Source organism: Gavialis gangeticus, unplaced genomic scaffold (assembly GCF_001723915.1).
Source record: "Gavialis gangeticus isolate Ggan-Ray unplaced genomic scaffold, GavGan_comp1, whole genome shotgun sequence".
Taxonomy (NCBI): Eukaryota; Metazoa; Chordata; order Crocodylia; family Gavialidae; genus Gavialis; species Gavialis gangeticus.
In genome coordinates, this window is record NW_017728998.1 from 39,909,570 (window position 1) to 39,924,387 (window position 14,818).

At 43.5% G+C, this 14,818-nt stretch overlaps 1 protein-coding gene across 1 annotated transcript in view; it reads right to left on the reverse strand.

Annotated features, from left to right (window-relative positions):
• SLC12A4 (solute carrier family 12 member 4) overlaps positions 1 to 14,818 on the reverse strand; it is a 125,965-nt gene that overhangs the window by 42,707 nt on the left and 68,440 nt on the right. The window contains exons 2-3 of the mRNA XM_019505738.1: positions 10,948 to 11,042; positions 9,019 to 9,150 (exon numbers count right to left, since the gene is read on the reverse strand). Coding sequence (XP_019361283.1) covers positions 9,019 to 9,150; positions 10,948 to 11,042 — 227 coding nt within the window. The remainder of the gene's footprint in view (positions 1 to 9,018; positions 9,151 to 10,947; positions 11,043 to 14,818) is intronic.

The following is a 14,818-nucleotide window of genomic DNA, read 5'->3' on the forward strand; positions in this document are numbered from 1 at the left end:
CCCCCCCCCACACACACACACACACACTCCCACCACGTGCTTGCAGCGCTGCACTCAGAGGGGAAGCCCCACGCTGGACTCTGCCAGAAAGCAGAGGGTAGGGCTCCCTCCACTCCTGGCAGAGTGTGGGGACCTGCACAGTGGGGAGCAGGGGAAGCAGCTAGCTCCAATGTGCGAGTGCTGGAGCTGCAGGCTCAGGGAGCAGAGCCCCGGGGATAAGGCAAGCTCCGTTCCCCTCCTGCCATGCAGCTCTAGCCAAAGCCCTGCCTGCACCAAGCATGAGTGCCCTGACCTCCCCTTCTGCTGCTGCTGCCAGGCAGTGGGGGCTGCATACCATGGGGGGAGTGTCTGGGGGTCCCTACACCCCTGCAGCCTTACACCCACACCCTGCCCAGCTGAGCTTTGCGCTCCTGCTGCCCCTCTGGGAGGAGGGGGAAGAGTTCCCCCCAGCATGGAACAGAGCCTCCCCCTGTCACCCACCCACAATCTGGTGCTGGGCAGCATTACATGGAGCGCCCCCTTCCCAGTCCCACAGAAGCGGGGGGAAAGGGAGGAGAAGGAAGAGTCCCCCTCCACCACTGCACAGAACAGAGTTCCCCTCCCCACCCTGTGGGACGACCAACCCAGCATGTCCCCGTTAAGGTGAAGGGGCTGGGAGAAGGGTCAATTCCTCCCTCTGTCCCCTCCCTACAGCCGGGGTCTGTCATCTCTAGGGGCCACTGCTGTAGCCCCCTCCCCTCTGCTCCCTGGCAAACAGGCTGAACCCAGCTGCAGTGGGGAAAGAGGGGAAGGAGGGAAGAACAGAACATCATGCAGAACAGAGCCCCCCCTCTTCCTGCCCACTTTGCCTTAATGGGGCCATGGCAGCTGGTGTCTCTGCTAGGGCCGGTCCCTGCTCCAGCTACAGAGCAGAGGGGCAGGCTCAGCCCTGCAGCTGGAGCAGAGAGCCCGTCCCAGCCCAGAGAGCATGCTGAGATGCTGGGGGAGTCTGTTATAGGTTTAAACCATTTTCTGATCTCTTAAACCAGTTTATGTGTAACATTTGTCCCTAGCCAAAGGGTGTAACTAGCAACTGCTGTGTTATATTGGTTATACTAATGCCTTTGACTTAACGTACGGCTATCTAACATCTGAGTAGCCATAGATTGCAGACCCCCAGGCACACAACATGCAGGCTTACATCCCATGCCTCACCACCCACTACAATGCAGGATGTTAACTCATATGTCCCTCTCACCCTGCACTGTACTGTACAGTACTGTGTTGCCTGAGGTCTCCAGCTTCCCCCTACCTCCCCAGCCACAGTCTCCTTCAGCTCTGGCTCACTGCACTGCACTGCACAGACTCATGCTGCCCCCAAGGGTGGGGTCAGGCAGTGAATGTAGGGAAGCCCAAAGACTGCAAAGGTGACAGCTGAAGAACAACGCACAAATGGAGCAGTACTCAGATGAGAAACCTGGGGGCTACACCTTAACTACTCAGGGGCTGCTTTCAGCCTGTAGACTACCAGTTGGACAGTCCTGACTTAACATATAATAATAGAGTATACTCATAATATTTTAGATGCCCATTTTAGATGTTACTCAGTCTGCTAATCTACATTTGTATATAGCTTTTGTTTTAGAGATTTTACACTCACACGAGAAATGACCTTACCAGGAAGCATCCTGTGTTGTACCCAAATAACACAATACAATACCACAATACAAAACATTTTAGAAATGAAATTCACTTTCCATGACATTATGCATTGCTTGTTCTATGTAACTTGTGCCATTTTTTGCTTACCCTGAAGTCTCCACTATTAACCTCTGCAGATACCCAATTGTTGGCTACAAAGGACCAACTCTCAGAATCATCATAAATTCTAGTTTATTGGATGGGATGTAAAGTTACCAGTAAAATCATAAATGCAAACTTTGAGTTATGAGTGGTACTGGTCACCTTAGCACACACATACACACATGCACTCACTCATTCAAACCCATGTAGTATAGTATATAGTAGCTGCTGTAGTGATTATGAGAGCACTGGTGTCCGTATGTTTACCTATCCGAGGCCCTGGAGTCTTGCTGTCAATGCTCAGCTTCCTTCAAGGCAATGTCTTCTCCAGAAGGGGGTTGCCTGCTTGTCCTTGTCCTTGTCTTGGTAGGTCAGGTGCTGAATGAGAGGACACCACTGAGGGCCATGCTTCACTGCCTTTTATCCCTTTCTGGCAGACTTGTGTGATCCCCCCAGCATCATCTTGGCTGCCCAATCCGGAGGTCGCTGTCGCATGTGGGTTGAGTACTACATGACATCTGTTAGTCACAGGGTTTCTGCCTGCTGGTACTTGAAGTTTTGGGAGTCCACCCTTGACTTATTGACTTAATGGCTGTATTGTCATGGGTTACAGGAATAGTCAATAGAGTAGGTGCTTAGTTCCAGGAATCAGTTCCTTGGCATGATTAGCTTAAAATGGCTTATAGAGTAGAGTTTTGTAATGGTACATTCCTCTGGCTAGGCTATTGTCAATTAACAGCCAGAGGTACTTGGTTTGCCATTCATACAAGCGACTGCCCAATATAGCAGATTTTTATCACTTTACAATTACAATTTAAATGCAGGTTTTAACAATGGTCCAGGGTATAATTTCATTCCACAGGGAGTACATTCCTTAAGGGTTTAAAAGTATAAAATACAAAATGCCATGGTAAAAATGAGACAGATGAATTATAAAAATGCACTATGAGAAATATATAAAAATCAATGTGAAGTTGTGAGGATCAAAGGCTAGTGGGGACAGTAAGTGAATTAGGTTAGCACCAGGATATATTTAGTGTCTTTGAAGTGGATAGTTTCGTTCTTTTATTTCTTTAGTGACACTGAGCTTAACTGATATGTAGATGTAGTTTTTAAGTTTCTCCTACAGAAACCCACTTCAGCTTTCTGGTTTGCTCTGAGCCTTGCCACACACATGCAATGACTGTGCTAGGTCTCTGCCAATATTTAGAAGCAAAAGGAAAAAGAAATGGACAAAATGGGGGGAAGTCTGCAGTCAAGAAGGGCTTTATATTATATCCACGTCCAGAAGGGAAATGTACAAAGGGAGTTTTCTGCTACATAACGGTATATATGGCATGTTCCAAAGATATCAAAATTCAGACCGAAGTCAGCATGTATAAAATTTGTACTTGAAAGTGTTTACATTTTTAGTATGGAAAAAAAAATACTTTACTAATTAAACCATCTGATCTTTGCAGCAGGAGCAACATTTACAACTGCAAGGTTTTAATAATGTTAAAGTTTTCAAGATCATATCATGGCTCACAGCAACAGAATTGTGAGCGGACAACTTTGTTCTCAAGTGTCCAAATTTAGGGTAACTTGACTTATGTCCCCCAGTTCCTGAAGCTTTGTAATATAAGAGCTGAATTAAAAAAAAAAAAGTTTCTTGGCTACAAAGAAAAGCTTGAGAACATAAATCTTAATACTTAACATTTAGAAAGCAAATTAAAACCCTAAAAATTATCAAAAAACAATAATTCAAGTTTGGGAGAAGTCTGAATCAGTATTTCTGAATATCTGTGGTTGGCAATATGATAAAACGTAACTATCTAAGCTACTGCTGCCAAATTTGCAGACTCTAAATTTTCTTTCCTGCCTACACTGGAAAAAAAAAAAATCAGATCAAAAGGGTAGCAAGTAAAATTACTTTTGGACTACTTGGCTTTCTTAGCAAGCGGAATCAATCCTTCCTTTACACATTATTCATAGCACTAACAAGTATAGCACAGTTCTAAGCTTCCTAATTGCACTCTCCATGGTCCCAGGCCCTTCACTCACGGAATTACTTGTGGCTCACATCAATTAGACTCACTTTTGCCCCAGACTGACAACTCAGCTCCTCCACCTCTTCTGCTCCTATTGGCAACTCAACTCTGTTGCTCTGGTTCCACTTCTCCCAAAAACTGTTTCTTATGCACAGCAAATCATAAACTGAGTTCAACCACAGGGAAAAAGACGTGTATTAGCTGCCTCATGAAGTCTACAATGCAAAAGCAAAGCAATTTAAGAGATGCTACCATGTGTGCTAAGAAACAGATCTAAGTTACAGCCTTACTAAGTAAACTTCAGACATAATCAATCACTCTGGGATTTTTTTTACCCAATGCAGGAAAACGCTGCCAAAGGAAAAAAAAGCAGGATATGATTGCACCAACTTGTTAACATTTATGTTAGTGGCTTGCAGTGATTTTCTCCTTCTTTATAGCATTTTATATCAACAAACTTTACTAGAGTAAATGAGAAAATGAAATTAGTGTTGACATATCAATAGAAGGTAATCCAAAGTTATGACGGAAGTGCACATAATCTTGTGATTTCCCAAATGGAAAAAAAAAAAAAGCAACTTAAGCTCTTCATAGTAAAGATTACTCCAAGGTTATAAGATATTTTAATAGGACATGCTAACTATAGCTAATGGTTTTGATCAATTGTCAAAAAGTAAAAACCCTTTCTCTGAAATTAGTTAGGTTGCAGTGATGCAGCTCCCTTTTTATTTTGCATGTGTAGTATTACCTCTGATCAGCTTCAGATGTGTAACTGATGCAAACTACGGATCTGAGTCTGAAGAATACTAGTTGCTTTATACCAGTATTATTGTTTTTCAAAGCAACTGGCTGCAGGCTTAAAGGAAATTGATACCTGGTGCTTCTATAGAGACACCCCGAATGCCATAACCATACATATTTGCATAGAGCTGAACAGCCAGTTGAAGCTACAGAAGTTCAAGTATTTAATCTAAATTCCCACTATGGGGAAGAAGGTCTTTATTATTTTTGAAGCACTGTAACTATTCCAGTGCTCTACCACAGATGGTATTCATTAACCTAAGAAGAGAGAAAACAAAATCCTTGTTCTCTTAAATGCAAAGAGGAGCATCTGTAATGACTAATAAACTTATCATGAATGACAGTGGTTTCTAATATATCATTGAATTGCATAATGTTTATTCTACTAGTGAAGCAAGGTAAAATAGTTATATTAAAAACACAGTTTCTTCTGAAATTTGCCTGTCATGTTATGGGACTTCCCACAAAGTCGGTGAGAGTTTTCCGTAGTCCTAGTCTTTTTTAAAGGAGATTGTGTTAGCATTTTTCACACTCTTAGTAAGAAGTTTCCAAGTCTCTTCCTGTCTTTGCAATTCAGAAAGCAGGAGGTAGCACTAGTCAATTAGGAAGAAAGAACTCTCAAATTATCTTTTCATGTCTGCCACTTGCAAGTCTTAACATTTGCACTTGCCCTCCCTTTGATTTCTGCAATTTTAAAATCAGCAGTCATTGTGAGAATAACTCTGCTTTCTCAAACTGCTAACATGATGAGAGGAGCTAAAGTGAACAAGGAAACATCAATGTCAAGGTGAGGAAGTAACTGAGGAACCTGTCTTCTCTTCACAGAAAGCCATAGTTTATAGAACAGGTCACAGAATTCATGCAATTTAACATGCTAGATCCACTGATCAATATGCTGATAGGCAGTATATGTAGGAGCTGGTGTATAAACTGGACCACCAAATTCATTGCAGCAACATGTACCTACTCTAGAGCTGCAGAGACTTTAGGAAGCAAGACAGTACGAGTTTGCAGAGTCCAAACCACCTCTTTGCTCTAACTGTTTCCTATAGAATGTCCATTCAAATTATTTGTGAATCAGACAAATAATTTCAGTCACATTAGTTTAATATGTTGCAGAATATATCTGTTATATTAAATCAGCAAATAATCTGTTCACTATGTTACCATTTAATAAAAAAGGGGATGTTCACAGTTCTGTGATAGTTTTGGTGCGACACAATGTGTGTGTTGGGGGCGGGAAGGTGGAACTTCAGGAGTGTATCAGTGTATACTTCAAAAAGAATGATACTGGGATTTTTTTGTTTTCAGATAAAAGCCACAAGAAGAATACCATTTCCACAGCTTCTAGGAGCTCTTCATGCATTGCACTGTTGTTCTTGCTCATAATTTTGCACTCAGTTTTGTGATATGAGAAGTATTATTTCAGTATAAGGTTTTATATTCATCAAGGTGTCTAAACACTACACACTCTCACAACATTAATGTTCTTTAACCCTAGAGAAAAGGGATGATGGTGGCAATACTGCTGGAAACATTAACTAAGATCTATGCTACAAAAACATGTGTTTACTCCATAGGTCAGACATCTGTTAAAGATAAATGCAAGGACATGGGAAAAAACCAGAGCTCAGTCCCATCTGCACATTCACACAGAAGTAGGTTTCAACCATGTCAAGCTCTGGTAGATGATGTCAACAACCCAGTACTATGTAGCCTACAATGGAACAGAAATTTACTCTCTTTAACATGAAGCTTCACTACATATAATTTCATTATAAGTGCATTTCATTACACAATGTAATGAAAATATTAAAACCACTTAATTTCATAAACTATTCCACTGGGGATTAACAGCCACTTATCAGTTTCCCCATCACTGCTTAACCCAGGTGTAGACAACCCCCCGCACATGTCCCAGAGTGTAGCATGCAAGGGAATTTTGCTTGGCATGTGTGCCTTGAGGTGGATGGTGGGGAAGGAGCCAAGGCTGTGCTGCCAGAAGGATAAAGCTGTTGGTGGTTCCCCAGCCATCTGCCCCTGGCAGGCCAACTTCTTACAAATTGAGGTTCTGGGTGTTTTTGGCACTCTGCTGAAAAATGTTGCTGACCCCTGGCCTAACTCATTCCTTAGTAAAGCTGGACTGTGTTGGGTCAGCAGTGATCTGCAGCCCAGCCATGAAATTCTCTGTATTCTTTCTAAAAGGGGAAAATAAATTACTAGCTTTCAGATTGATTAAGTGGCATCCTGCTGTGGTATTTTGGACAACCAGTCATTCAACAGTAACAGGCACTGTTAAAATCATTGCAAGTGCTAAAGATTGAAGCTGTCATACATGCCTACACTTTGCTTTTGTTTGGATATTTTTTCCTGCTTAATTTTTAAGAACTGACTGAATAACTATCTGAAATGATGCAATGCCATAATTAACAGCTCATGCCCAACATTAATTGTCCCCAAACAAGAGACTATGTTAAAGCAAATTGTATGTGAGATTATATATATCAGTAATTGAAGTTAAAAACATGGCAAAATTTTGTTACTATTGGAAAACCAATTAGGACACACAATCTATAACCAGAGCTAAAAAAAAACTAAAAACAACTTACACTCTCAAAATGCCTTAAGCAACCTTAACTCAGCTTTGTAATGACACTATAAAAGCCACACTATTAAGGCATTTTAACACTTGTGGTCCTAGATAAAACTGATGTTTAAAACACATTAGTTTGTTTACTGCTATTTTGCTTACTGTGTGAATCAGATTCCAGAAGGATAACACACAGGATAAAGATGCTGGACCAGGACTATGTCATATGGTTAGAGGGGTTGCCTTTGAAATTCATTTCCTAGTTTTCATTATTATGAACTCTGCCTCTTGTCTTGATGGTTCAAGATTTATGTACATTTAACAACAACACATGGCAACAAGATGTGAAAATAAATCTGTGCACTTCAAAGTCCATGGCTGTTTACTTAAAACTTTCTCATGAACTTTCTCGTGAAAGCCTGAAAACTGGCAAGACCTTCAAGTGTAACATGCTGATTTTACTTGTTGCAGTATTGTGATCTGGTTTTCAAAGCTGTTGAGCACCTGCAACTCCTAGAGGATAAAGGAGCCATTAATTTCAACAGGTGTTTTGTTTCAAAGCTGTTTTGATGTGTTTGGAGCTTGAAACAGCAAAATCTAAATGAAAGGCTTTGAAACAGCTTTGAAATGAAATGAGGGCACTCAAAATGTTTCAAAAGGCGTGGCTATCCAATCTGTGTGCGGGGTGTCAGCAGGCTGCCACTCTTAGATCTGAGTACAAGTGAGGCAAGCAGCTGCTGCAGCTCCAGAAGGGGCCAGGATGGCTCAGGTAGGGGGTGTGTGGAGCAGCGAGAGCACAAGGAAAAGGGGTGCATAGTGCTAGGAAAAGTTCAGGGAAGGGGCAAGGAGTGCAATGGGGATAGCACAGGGAAAGGGAGCATGATATTGGTAGAGGAGTGCAGAGGACATGGCCCACAGTACTGGGAAGAGCACGAGGGAAGGGAAGCATGGCATGCAGGGATGGGGCTCAGAGAGGGATGCAGAGAGCAGACGGAGCAGGGGGAAGGGACACACAGTGCAGGGGGAGCACGGAAAAAGGGACATAGAGCAGGGGGAGTGCAGAGAAGGGGTGCACAAAGCAGCAGAGTGAGGTGCTGTGGCTCTAGCCCTGCCCCTGACTGAGGGTGGAGGCTAGAATTAGCTACTGGCCTGCCCAAGTGCTCCATCTCTCTGTGGGAGATAGAGCCAGAGCAGCTGCAAGGATAAGCAGGGTCAGGGGAGGCACCAGAGGGAGGATAGGTGGCAGTGGGGCAGGCTATCTGCTTCCCAGCCACTGCTTTCCCTGTGGGGAAAAAGGTGTGGGGAGGAGGGGTAACTTTAAGAGGACCCTCCTATAACTAGATTCTGGATGTGAAAAACTGAAACAATTTTGTAATTTTCATGCCTAGAATCTAATGACTATGGGGTTGTCTTAAATTCAAAGTAGTCTTGGATTCAGGTAAATATGGTATGGTACTACATACTAGAGACTTGCCCAATTTTGAAAATTAAATTATTCACCCTGACCTACTCTATCAAAGTTCCAGAGAATAATACTATCAGAAACATTCTGCACTAGGGTGACTACAGTGCTTATGGATAACTTCACCTCTAATTTTCTAAGGGCAGCAGCCTATCCAGAATCAATATATTACAGGTAACTCTTATTGGCACAGTGTTCACTTGGGATTCTGCCCTGCTCCCACTGAAATCAATATAATTCTTCAGTGAGAACAGGATTAGGTCCTCATTCAGAAAGGTTCTCCTAGCAATAAAAAAAAAAAAAATATCAAAATGCATAAGAGCCTACTGGCCATCGAGAGAAGCTCTACTTACTTTTGATATTTTCCTCCTTGAGCCTTCAGCACTTTCTGCCTCTTCATGTTCCTTGGCTCCCTGAGTAAGATTTGTGTAGCTGACCAACTTGCCAAGCAGAGAAGATACTTTTGGTCGTATATCCAATTCTTCCTGTAGAGGAAAATTGCTCATATATTTCTGCAAGCCAAAATGTTTTAAGAAAAATGGAGCATGTCACGTTGTGCCTTGGCGTGGCCAGGACTGGAGATGCTGGGAAGCACACCAAAGGAGACAGCAATGGAACAGATGGAATGTAATAGGACTGTGCAAAGCTCCAGGTGCTGATTTGATTTGGAGGAAATTCAGCCCGATTTGGTGGCCGAATCTCCAAATCAGAATTGAATCACTGGACCAATTAAGGGTCCGAAACAATTTGAAGCTCTCTGAATCTTCAGAAAAAATTCAGAGAGCTTCAATGATTTGGACAGTCCCCAATAGCTGCAGCAGGGAGCTGCAGCCAGCCTTGGAGCTGGTAAGGAGAGTAGGGGCTGGAGGAGAGGGAGGGGACCATGGGGAGCCCCTGCCAAGCCCCCCCACGACTGCCCTGCCTGCCAAAGCTCCCAGTGCTTTAAAAAAAAAAAAAGCCCCACTCATTGGATGGTGCCAGGAGGGGGGGCAATCCCTGATGCCCCCCCCACACTGTCCCATGCTGCATGGGGTCTCTGCAGGAGCCCTGTGATCCCTCCCCCCATCAGTCCCCCAGCCCCCACATAGCTGCCTTGCCTGCCCCAGTTCTGGCCCTTTAAAGAAAAGGAAAAAAAGGAGAGAAAAACCCTGGGACCCACCACTCCTGCAGCGGCCTCGGGGCTTCAGAGGGCTCGTGGCAGAGCCCCCCACATGATGCAGGGCACCGGGGAGGCAGTGCAGATCATCTCCCGGCCAGACAGGAATGGTGAGTCTGGGAGGTTTTGGTTTTGTATTTTTTTCTTAAAGGGCTGGAGCTGGGGTGGGCAAGGCAGCCATGGGGGGAATGGGGGTGCAGGGGGAGGGTTGAGGTCTCGTGCAGAGCCCCCCCTCCCACAGCATGGGGCAGTGGGGATTGTTCCCCCTCTCCCCACCCAGGAGCACTCAGCGAGTCGGAGCTTTTTTTTCCCCAAAATGCTGGGAGCTGGGGCAGGCAGGGCAGCCATTACTGGGGCTAAGAGAGCAGGCAGGGGATGGGCCTGGGTGATTCAGCCTAACCAATCTGGGACAGTGATTTGAATCACGGAATTGAATCACTGTCCCCCGAAAATCAGCCGAATCTGAAGCAAATATTAGCTGCTTCGCACAGGCCGAGAATGCAAGTCTTTGTGGATTTGCTAAAAGGTTTTTGGAAGGAATGGCAGCTCTACTAGGAAGGGGATGTGGTCACTTGGCATCAATGACAGCAGGGACTCTGACCTTCTGCATCTCAGGGCTCCAGTAATACAATGCTGAGAAAAAGAAGCCTGACCTCTGGGAGTGCAGGAAAGTGAATGATTTGCAGTTAGTTTCTGTGTATATGTAAGCCAACATTAGAAAAACACTTTCGTTCAGTATGATGATGAATAGGCTGAGGCTCCCCTTTAGTTAATTTTGTAGCCAAACAGCATCCACATCTACTACTTTTTCCCCATCTCTCCATAATCCATATCTCAAATCCACCCCTGTCCAGATTCTACATGTGAACTCCTCTTATCTTTAGCCTCTTGATACTAGATACCTCCAAGAAGGAGACCAAAGCAGTAACAGTATGAAATGCATTAGCATGGTACCTGGAATGTTACCTACTCCTTTCACTCTCCTTTTCTACCTACTGCCAGAGTAAACTTTGAAAGCCAGTTTCCCCAAGTAAAATCAAGATAGTAACCTCTGGACCTATTCTTTATAACTATAAGACTATGGATATTCATGCCAAAGTGTCTGCCAAGCAAAGTCAAATTTTACCTCAAATAAAGCCAGGTTTCTGTCATAGTAATCACCTCCCTTGCCAGCTTCAGAGTTGCTAAGGAATGGACTATTTTCTTTATGATTGCCATGACCTGCAGGAAGAATAAAGAAGCATTTTTGATGAGTTTGGAATGGAAGTAAGATCTCAGAATAACTTAACTCAGAAAAAAAACAAAAGAAATGAGCTATTTTGCTCTTTTAAAAAGATAAGCTCAACAGAAACTAAAATTTTTAAAAGGTGCAGAACTGTTATAATCCATAACATTAGTCATATCACAACAGTAAAATCAGTCACTGATATTACCCTCCGTGCACCACAATTACAATATATACATAGAATCAAAGGGCTGGAAGGGACCTCAGGAGGTCGTCTAGTCCCCCTACTCAAAGCAGGACCATCCCAGCCAGGGCTTTGTCAAGCTGGGCCTTAGTAACCCCCAAGGATGGAGATTCCATTACCTCTCTAGGTAACCTGTTCTAGTGCTTCACCACCCTCAAAGTGAGGAAGTTTTTTCTAATACCCAACCTAAGTTTTCCTTGCTGCAACATGAGACTCTTGCTCCTTGTTCTGTTATCCACCACCACTGAAAACAGTCTAGCTTCACCCTCTTTGGAACCACCCTTCAGGTACTTAAAGGCAGCTGTTAAATTCCCCCCACCCCAGTCTCCTTTTCTCCAGACTAAATAAGCCCAGTTCCCTCAGCCTCTCATCATAAGTCAGGTCCCCCAGCCCCTTAACCATTTTTGTTGCTTTCTGCTGGACTCTCACCAATTTGTCCACTTCCTTTCTATACTGGGGAGCCCAATACCGTGTCCAGCCAAAACTGGGACACAGTACTCTAGACGTGGCTTCACCAGTGCAGAATAGAGGGGAATAAATACTTCCCTTGACCTGCTAGCAATGCTCCTACTAACGCAGCCCAGTATTCTGTTGGCCTTCTTGGCTTTACACTTCTCCTTGTTGAACACCATGAAATTTCTTGTGACCCAATCCTCCAATTTGTCTAGGTCATTCTGAATCCTACCCCTACTCTCCAGCATATCTACTACTCCCCCCAGCTTGGTGTCACCTGCAAACTTGCTTAGCATGCAATCCATTAGAGGCGTGCGAAGCAGGCAGTATTTGATTTGGATTCAGCCCAATTTGGGGGACAGCGATTCGATTCTGAAGATTTGATTCTGATTCAGAGAATCAGAGATACAGCCATAGACATAACTTTATATGTTTTTTCTATGTACCTTGTGAACGCTGAGATGGTGGGACAAATGGAACGTCCCATGGGAGCATGGGGGGGTCCTCCACACACTTGGCAGTGGACATGGAAGTGGACCAAAAGTACTTCCGATCCACTTCCATGTCCACTGCCACGCATGCAGGCGACCTCCCCATGCTCCCCTGGCTCAGTGATCAGCCACAGGATGACCCCAGGTGCCCCCCAGACCCAGGAGATACCAGTCACTGAGCCAGGTGACAGGGCAGTCCCCCATGCACTCTGCAGCAGATCCAGAAGTGGACTGTAAGTACTTCTGGTCCACTTCCGGAGCTGCTGCTAAGTGTGCAGGGGGCTCCTGCCGCACTCCCGTGGGACACTCCATCTACCCCACCATCTCAGCATTCACAAGCTGTGCCTGGTACCTTGAGGTACGTAGAAAAAACCATATAAAAGCTGTGTCTATGGCCAAATTGTCAAATCTCTCTGAATCGAATTGATTCAGAGAGATTAATGGGTCTCCCGATTCAATTCGGATTCAGGCTGAATCTCCTCTAATTCAGATCAGCGACTGAAGCTTCTCATAGCCCTACAATTCATCCCATTTTCCAGATCATTAATGAAGATATTGAACAGCCCCAGAACCAATGCCTGTTCTATATGAGAACAGTGAAAGACAAAACTGACCCCAAGATGAAGTTTAGATGGGATCATTGCTAAAACGACACTTAGTCTAAGAACATTAAAAAATATAAAAGGAGACTGAGAGTTGCACAATATAGAAGATGGCTCTTGAGAACACCTGGAAATGATTGTTGGTTATCTAAGGAAATCTTTTATTTAAGTAATATGCACAGTGAGCTTTTCTAGATTTAATCAGAAAATTGCTTAAACAATTAAGAATTGTTGCAAAAAAGTTACGTGAGTTACAAAAGTCAGCTACAGTACCTCTTTATTTTACTTTGTCTATTTGGGGTGCAGACAGAAGTGTAGCTTCCTGCTGTAACTGAGAACACTCTGTAGGAAGAGTGCTGAGTTACAAGAATCCCCCAGTCCAAACAGAAATTCACTGTTGGTTCCAGGGTGGGGAGGAGAATCTAGCTGCTGGCTGCCAGCCTGAGACTGGTTTCCCTTAGTAATGGCCCTTCCTCTCTCCCGGCCTGTCCCTGTTTCATAATGGGACAGGGGAAAGGAGCAGAAGGAGTTCATTCAGCAGAAGGGGTTCCCCAGCCAACTCTGAAGGATGGGGTGGGTGTATTGGAGTCCCTCTACCCCAGGGGGGTTCCACTACACCCACCTCACCCTCCAGCAGGGCCTGAAAAGTCCCCAGATAAAATTCAATCTGCTCCCTTTCCCCCCTCCCATTCTAAGAACAGCAACAGGATAGATGGCAGGCAGCACAGACAGAAGTTACAGAAGACACTCTGTTTTGAAACATCTTCATCTGACCCCTCGTTACATAAGGGGTCTGATTCTCACCCAATTGGCCATACACTTGTGTTTGGTCACAGCCAATTGCTTTTTGTGGCCAGATCAGGTGAAAATTGTCACTTCTCTCTGTGCCCTTGGACCATATTCTTTTTAAAACAAAGATTTTCCATATGCTTCTCAACAGTACCTTACAAATCATTGAGTGCTGTAAAAAAACCAACCAACCAACCAACCAATTCATGTCTATAGATTAAGCTACGATATGAAAATTAATGTAGCATCTCACAAAAGATTTGTGAGAAAAGCTCTGCAATAAAGATTCAATAAGGCAACTGGGTAAGGGGAATTAAACACAAAATTATTCTTCTGCTCCACACTGCAGAAGTCATGGATTCCAGTTTTCAAAATTCTTAGCATATACAGAACCCAATAAAGTTACAAGGGATCAAGAACTAAATTTACATCTTTTGCCTAGAAGTCTCCGAATTGTGTTCCACGTATTTTTAAGGCCAATACAGAACACAAAAGTATTTCCAGTATTATTTCATTAGAGCGAAACAAGCCAAATAAACATTGAGTGCTAGTTAAAAGAGTAAACTGCTAAGGAAATTAATGTGAAAAAACCAAAAATATTCTAAATTAAATTTAAAAAGGAAATTACATCTTGAATGCATGAGAAAGGGCAGAAGACTGAGGAATGAGTCAAGGGTTTTTTGTTTTTTTGTTTTAATGTCTTTACCCAATTTTAAAATAGGCAATTAAAATAAATTAATTTAGCCTCTGCTGAAGTAGTACTACACAAGTGAACGTATCCATTTTGATTCTATGAAACCAGGACCAATTACACAAAATTACAAAAATAAATCCAATTTACCCCAGGAGGAGGAGGTCCCTAAGTGCATGCAGCATCACATACTTTCAAGTGCATTAAAGCATTTATTATGTGTAGTTAGGAAATTGCTATGCAGGAAAATATATGATTCCAGTTATTCTGGCAACATTAGGGAAAGAGGTGCTATTTCCTGAGAAGTACTCCCAGATTATTTTACCTCATCCACACTGCTTCTATGCTGTGCTCAGAAGTACCACTGTGAAACATATCATGCCCATTCTTGCTCTGCATGCCAAATGCTGCCAAAATGTGATGTAGATTAGAGTTAGCATATTTCCAGGAGCAAAAAAGAGGACACCAGGGTGGGGAGAAGGGGGAGGGGTATATGGCTGGG